We start from the raw sequence: 7,868 nt of genomic DNA on the forward strand, positions 1-7,868 counted from the left end.
TGGAATTGATGGCTTTATATGTAGCAGCTGCCATGCATGATTATGATCATCCTGGTCGTACAAATGCTTTTCTAGTGGCTACAAATGCACCTCAGGTAAGAAATTCTTTAACCAGAAAATTATTTGTCTGTATCTGAAATCATAATAATGAAAATTCTTCTCTTCTGTGTCCCTGTTAAGGATCATTTGCCCAATTTAAGAAAGGGGAAATAATACTTTTTTTTTCCTGATAAATTCTGATGTGTTTTGTATGTATTGCTTGTGTATATGTGTAAAAATAATTTCCAATTTACAAAATTGAAAATAACAAATCAATGTAGGTTAGAGTAAAAGATTATTTCATAGAGAGCTGGCCTCAGGACTGTCCAAGCAGCTGATTCATGGGTGTCTTACATTTTGGGAGTCCTCTGAAATCATAGTGATGTCTTCAATTACTGTAAAAAGACAGGTTCCTCTAATAGTCCAATTAACTGCATTGGCTAATCTCTGTATTTCAAGTTAGTCCTTTATGGTGAATAGCCATTACCTTTAAGAGTGAGGAAAATAAGAAGATATCAGCAAGGCAAGATGAAAGAGGTAAAGGAGAGTAAAGCTAAACAAAATAACTGATAGGAGAAAAAAAAAAAAGGTGGGGCAGGGAAGAATTAGAAGGAAAAGCACTGAAGAAAAGATGCCTAAACTGCACGATGAAATATTTTTATCTAAAGAGTGGAATATGATCTGAGGAAGAATATTTATGATGGCTATTCGTATCTCTCTTAATAAATTAGAGACAAGAAACTTAAATTATAATAATAACAACACCATCAGCAACAACAATAATGATAGTAAATCAGAAACCAATACAACTTGTCAGAAGATGGAGACTAAAAGTGAACTTTCCAGTCAATTTTCAGCAATTCCTTATTGTAAAAAAAGGTTGGGGTGTAGGCAGTTATGTATTTCTGCTGAAAACAGTACAAGGGAGAATAAAAACAAACAATGCAGACACTCATCTCCAATTTTCAACAACCAAACACATTCATTTTGTTAATAATCTCTTTCTTTCCCTCAAATTATAAAGGTTACTTTTGCAGTTTTCCAAATAATGTTTTTCAGGTCCTACTTAATCTATATTCAATTAATTATTTTCTAGGATATTTTGTATAAACACGGGAGTTGTGAGTAAAATCTGCTACTGTTTTAATATTGACTCATTTGTAGTTAAAAGGTATTAATCAGCCTTAAATGTAGCACATTGAAAACTAGTGATAACTCCACACCATTTTCTGTTAACCACAGTTCTTATATGCTTTAGAGTTCTTTTCATGTTTTTTTTAAACAATGCTGGAATTAAGATGAATTAAAAACCAGATCTAGTGTATGCTTTTGGTTTGGGCTTTTTTGTTTATTTGGGGGTTTTTTAATATCAATGTGTGTGCTCCACATATACTGCCAAGAATGCAAAGTCTACATTATAGGTGGTATTTGTATGTGTGCCTACAGTGTGAATGTGGATGTCACTAAGACATCATTAAGGACTTTTAAGAAAAGAAAAAACTTTGCTAATAGTTTTTTTTTCCTCATCTACCATTTTTCTTTCACTTTAACCCTCAAAACTAGAAGGCAAAACATAATTTCTAATAGTTGATGGGGCTTTTTTGTTTATTTGTTTTGTTGTGTTTTTGTTTTTGGTTTTTTTTTTGTAGGCTGTTCTCTACAATGACAGATCAGTCTTAGAAAATCACCATGCTGCTTCTGCCTGGAATCTTTTCTTATCACGACCAGAATACAACTTCTTATCAAATCTTGATCATGTAGAATTCAAGCGTTTTCGTTTCTTAGTGATTGAAGCAATCCTTGCCACAGATCTCAAGAAGCATTTTGATTTCCTTGCAGAATTTAATGCGAAGGTGTGTTACATTTTAGTGTCTGCACTGAGCTGGTCATGATATACTGATGTTAGTGTTGTTACTCAGTAGTCGTTGTACTCAGCTGTTAGTATTAATAACTTGCATTTAAAGTTTTATATTATTTAAATTTAAATTACTAAAAAATGCAAATAGACTATTTCCTTTGTACAGACTAATTGCAGATTGTTTTGTGGACTGCTTAATAAGCCATCCACATGTGATACAGGGATCCACAGGAGACCTCAATCATATCTCACATTTCCATCTTCTGAAAGATAGCAAATTACTTTTTTGTACTATGTAAGAGAAAAAAATATATATAAAAATTAATGTGTCTGTTGTACAAAGCCTGACAAAAATAACATTGATGAATTGTTTTAACTTAATTTTTAAAAATGTACGTGCTCAACCCAGGTCAATGATATCAACAGTCGTGGTATAGAATGGAGCAATGAAAATGATCGCCTACTGGCCTGTCAAATATGCATCAAACTGGCAGATATTAATGGCCCAGCAAAAGTTAGAGAGCTGCATCTGAAATGGACAGAAGGCATTGTGAATGAATTTTATGAACAGGTTGGTATGAATAGTGTAATTTACTCATTTTTAATGACAGGCAGGTGACAAATTCTGTGCATTACCAAATGTATAACTAAATTAAACATTATTCCTTGTGTTAAATCTTCAGGTGAGGTATTTCCATCTTTTCTTTCTGAATAGTGAAAATTTCTGTGTATAGGTAGTATACTAACATGATCTTTTACTTTCTGTCAATTGTACTAGAAGGTTGAAAATAAGCTCCTTGACAGTGTTGTCCATTTTTCAGATATCAGTTTATTTTCTTTGGGGTTTTTTTCTTAGGAGGATGCTGATAAACCAAAATAACTTCTGCTTTGGGAAGTTAAGTTCACTGGAATGTTTCCAGGTCAAATATGTATAGAATCCACAAGACTGGAAATGTATACCCAGCGAACTCTTAGTGCAAAGACAGAAGATAGGCCAGGCTGGATGAGGCTTTGAGCAACCTGGTCTAGTGGAGGGTGTCCCTGCCCATGCAGGGGGGTTGGAACTTGATGATCTTTAAGGTCCTTTCCAACCCGAACCATTCTATGATTCTATAAAACTTTCAAAATTAAATATTAAAACCACACACTAGTAACTAATAGTATTAAAATGTAAATAGTATTTTTACAATGGAACTTTGATAAAGAATCCTATAAAGATTAACTGGAAAAAAGTCTGAAAATTTGTTGCCTATTTTTACATCTACAACTTCTGTAAGGCCCCCAAAATATATTCTACATTTCTACTCTGTTATTTTTCTGTAGTCAGCTTCCTGAGGACTTAACTACTTATGAGGCAAAAACCAAGGACTGAAAAATATTTTTCAAAATAGGAAGATAAAAATAAACAATAAAATCAGTTGGGAGATCTAAGCCATAACAATAATAAGCTGAAGTGTTTACACTTACTGTAAGACCTTAGTATTCTAAGTTGCTCCTTTAGGAAAAACTTTTTTGTAAAACAATCAAGTCCACAGAAGTGCTGAGATAAGTGATTATAATTCTGAGTTGTGTGTGTGAGCAGCTGTTCAGTTTTTTCTTCTCCAATTTATAAAATGAGAAAAAACCCAAACCACTTTATTCTGGATGTTATAGTTAATTTCATTCTACAGCTTTTTGGGGAAGCCATTTACCAGAATGCCTTACTCTAGCTGATTACTTTGCCATTTTCTCTGTTTATCTGCTCAGCAATTGAATTCAAATCTCTGCCGATTCTGAAGCTGTCCTATAGAGGCAGAGGAATAGGAGCTCCAGGAGAAGTAGGTCTACATCCATGCACAAGGGTATCTTGCAGCAAAGCTGAAGGGAGGATTATGGGCTATGCAAGCCTAAGCCATAATGTGTCTTTTTTTTAAACTGGCCTAATTACATTTTCATTCACTTAGTCTATACAATTATTGCCTCTAGTAAGAAGATAAAATCCATGTGATGTTTACTTGGTTCCTTAAAAGTAATCTTTAGGATAAAAGTTTAAAATTAATTTTGCAACAAGTTCTGATACTTTTTTTCACTTCTTTTTCAGGGTGATGAAGAAGCAAGTCTTGGATTACCCATAAGCCCCTTCATGGATCGTTCTTCTCCACAACTTGCAAAACTGCAAGAATCTTTCATCACTCACATAGTTGGCCCACTTTGTAATTCCTATAATGCAGCTGGGTTGCTTCCAGGGCAATGGGTTGATGAAGAGGAGGAGGATGCAGAAAGTACTGAAGATGATGATGGAGCACAGTTAGAGAGTGATGACGAAGAAATGGAAGATGATCTCATTTTAAGTAAGTTTCTGTATTTCAGTTGGTGCGTGTGGTTGTCATTTAATAGATTCAGACATAGCAATGGTGGTTGAACTTGCGTACTACAAATACTGTAGATTTTGCGATTAGGCTGCTTCATAAATTTTACTCTTTTAATAAAATTTTTGTTAATACCAGGAGACTTGCAATTTGAAACAGAAACTCATTGTTATCCTTTGCCATGTCACTATTTAAGTATTCTAAATAAGCTTCCATGGTTATTGGTCAAATTTACATCCCTTACAACGTGCCATTGCTTTTGTATGTGTAAAATGTAATTACTTTGAATCTCAGCTAATCAAATATGCTTATAATTTTACAGAAGCTCAAAGAAAAAAAGGCAGACGAGTATTTTGCCAGCTAATACACCATCTCAGTGAAAATCACAAAATATGGAAGAAAGCAATTGAAGAGGAAGAAAAAAGTAAAGCTGAAGGAGCTAAACTGCTGACTGAGATCTCATCTTTACCTCAAGCAGATGAAATTCAGGTTATTGAGGAAGCTGATGAAGAAGATGAGCGACAACTAGAAGACCAAACATGCTAAGAAAACTTCAGTGGTGTCCAGTATGATGATTGATAGCCTATTGCTTTTTCACTGTGCTGACATTAGCCTGACACAGTTCACATAAAATTGAAAGGCCTTAATACTGTGAGAGGATTCTTTCTATTCTAGTGGAATCCCACTCCTATGCACTTTTGCCACACAGAATATGAAACTTTATTCAAAGATTAAGTATTGTATACCCTGATGCAAAGTTCTTTATGCCTTAGTTGGTATAAAATATCCTGATATAATGCTGCCTTGCTGAATACTGAACTCTTATTTTCCTTGAGGTACCTGCAATTTTTAAAAACCTTCAGTGGCTTCAGTTACCAAAGTGGCAAGAACTTTTGCTAACAATGAAATGTGGGATGAATTCTAATATTGTCTTGAGTCGTTTATTTCATGTTGTTTTTGAACATGAATAAGAAAAACTCTGTGCCTAGATGAAAACTATGTTACTGTTGCAGTGCAAGCCTGTTGTGGGGTGTCTACTTAATGCAGTAGTGTGTTTAACGTAGTCATCTCAGAGCAACTGTTCAAGGACTGTGACATAAATGCTGAATTCTGATATTTGTGGTTTGAAAAAGGAAAAAAAATCCAGGTGCATCTATTTCTGATGCTTTTTATTATTATGCATAATCTGATGTTTTATTTTTGCAGAAAATATTCAGGTATGCAGTGGACGTTCATGATAATTCAATGAGTACAAGGCCATTATCATCTGTTGCCTTGCTGTTTTGTGGTAGAACATTAAAAACCTGTTCAGCTACTTAAATTATTAAGGAATTGTATTCTTTTAGTCATAATGCTATATTTCCTGCCCTTACTCAGGTTCTGGTTTAAAAACAAGTCAACCACATCGTAGATTTTTATCTTGCACCAATTTCTGGTATTAAATTTTAAGGAAGTAAGATCGTATTTCATTTATTCTTTGTATGTAAAACTTTAGGAGAATTAAAGATTTTAAAAAAAAGTCATAAATTACTGTTTCAAAATAGCTAGTGTATTTTAATATGACCCACATCTTTTCTCCCATCACTTATAGCTTATATTGCCTTCAAGTTTGATGTACATCCTGAAATATACAAATGGAAAGCAGAAGGTGAAAACTTCGTGTAAAGCCTAATAGTAAGATAAACATCACTGTACTATATTACATTTTAGATTGTTGAGTTTTTAAATAAGAAACTTAGACATTCCACACAAATATACTTTTAGGAACACTACCATTGTAGGTATAATGGGGAAAAAAAAAAAAAAAGGGGAGCATAAATTTGGCTACAGGTATGTAAGCAAGCCACAAATAAAGCTAGTTTTAAAAGTGCACCTTTTAGTACTAAAAATTTATATGCTGTGCAGTTGAACTGAATAAAAACAAGTGCACACGTGTGCAAGTTGCTAAATGTATCTTAGCATATTTGTGTTTACATTTACAAGTTGACTTGAAAAAAAGGTAACGTTCCTAAGATAACCTTGTGTAAATTGTATTGCACTATTTTACAAATACAAATTTTTATTCTGCCTTTTGATTGGCCAGTTTAAATAACTGAAAGGAATTCTTTATTTTCCACTAACAAGCTTTTCGTTGATCCATTTAGAAAACCACTGAGAAGTGCTTTTGCTATTTTATATATGCAGTGCCAAATCCCCCTTTGCTGCCATTATTACTATCACTGCATTTTTTGTAACATGAGCAGTGTTAAAACCAGATATTTCTGTCATTAATAAAATGTTGCACTATTGAAGCTGGCACGTATTGATCATTCACTTGTATTTTACATTTGTTGTTCATATATTTTTCTAACAGATCATTTGAAGACTACAGAAATTATGCTTGTTTCAGTATGCTGTATTTTCAGCATATTGTGTTTAGCCTAGCGTTTGTACATTAAAAAATCACTTTAATACTGTTTAGTTCCATTTTCACTTTGAAAAAAAGATGCAAATAGGTTACTGTTGTGTTATTTTATATGACAATTTTCCATTCAGTTTCCTTTTAAAAAATTGTTAAAAACTAATATAAAAGAATAAGAAGGTAAAAATAACATTTTATGTTTTATTAAAGAATTGGCAGCATTTATATCTGGTGACAACATTGCCATCAACTTTCTTATCTCAGGTTTCCCTTAAACTCTTTAGAAATACCGAAGCAACTTTTAAATTCAGAAACAAGTAACATATCTCAGTGTTTAATAAACTATAATGCTAGTATGTATTTACAATAAGATATTTTCAAGTTATAATAGCTTGCTTTAAAGATATGTTTAATTATGAATGTATTCAAAATCCACCCGAAAATGTCTGTTATTTGTGTATACATAATATGTGACGTTGTTACTCTAAAGAGCAAGGGTGAAAGAACGTAAAAATATTATCAAAGGTTGTTTAAGGGCATGTTTGCAGAAGTGGATGTAACTGTAACTGAAGGTGTCTTAATCTTTCAAAAACAGTGATGGAGGGTCACTTGAATGCTGATTGAGCTGTTGTCAACAATAATGTATCTCCATATAAGGCATATCACTCTTATTCTGGTAACAACCCACTGAGTAATTACAGCCAATTTAAATCTGTGATCACACTTCAATTCACGGCTTCCAGGGGATACTAAAGAGCACAGAAAAGCACACAAAAGAGCACACTTAAAATACTTCCTAAAGCAACACTCAACACTGTTTTTGTCGAGAAGCAGGCCAAATTAGGTTATAGCAGTTTATGCTGCTACAGTAGATATATCTTTTGTGGATAATATTCTTGGGTTTAAGTAAAGTCTTCAGCCCCTTTTCCTATCACGAGACTCCCATCTCCTCCTTGGCTTCTTTTACAATGTATGTTGGATTACTTGCTCCTGTGCATACAGTGCATACAGAACTAGACTACAAAGTTTCTGTCAGGACCCAATTCCCTCCATGCCTCTGGAGACCTTTGGATGTTATGGTGGTGCTAAACTAGTCAAAAGGAACTACTTGGATCCTCTTCCTGTGAGTTCTTCTTCCATGACAAAGTTAGATGGTGAGTCTAAGATCCAAAATGAAAGGACTAGCGTAACATAACTTAAGGTAAGTCCAAATTAACAAAGT

At 33.5% G+C, this 7,868-nt stretch overlaps 1 protein-coding gene across 1 annotated transcript in view; it reads left to right on the forward strand.

The window, feature by feature from the left end:
* PDE3B (phosphodiesterase 3B, cGMP-inhibited) overlaps positions 1 to 5,401 on the forward strand; it is a gene marked incomplete at its 5' end in the record, with an annotated part of 24,266 nt that extends 18,865 nt beyond the window's left edge. The window contains 5 exon segments of the mRNA XM_010079438.1: positions 1 to 95; positions 1,689 to 1,892; positions 2,307 to 2,468; positions 3,978 to 4,227; positions 4,568 to 5,401. The exon segment at positions 1 to 95 is cut by the window's left edge and continues 28 nt beyond it. Coding sequence (XP_010077740.1) covers positions 1 to 95; positions 1,689 to 1,892; positions 2,307 to 2,468; positions 3,978 to 4,227; positions 4,568 to 4,791 — 935 coding nt within the window.
* Between the last annotated feature and the right edge of the window lie 2,467 nt (positions 5,402 to 7,868).

The sequence above is a fragment of the Pterocles gutturalis genome, unplaced genomic scaffold, assembly GCF_000699245.1.
Source record: "Pterocles gutturalis isolate BGI_N339 unplaced genomic scaffold, ASM69924v1 scaffold5074, whole genome shotgun sequence".
NCBI classification, from domain to species: domain Eukaryota; kingdom Metazoa; phylum Chordata; class Aves; order Pterocliformes; family Pteroclidae; genus Pterocles; species Pterocles gutturalis.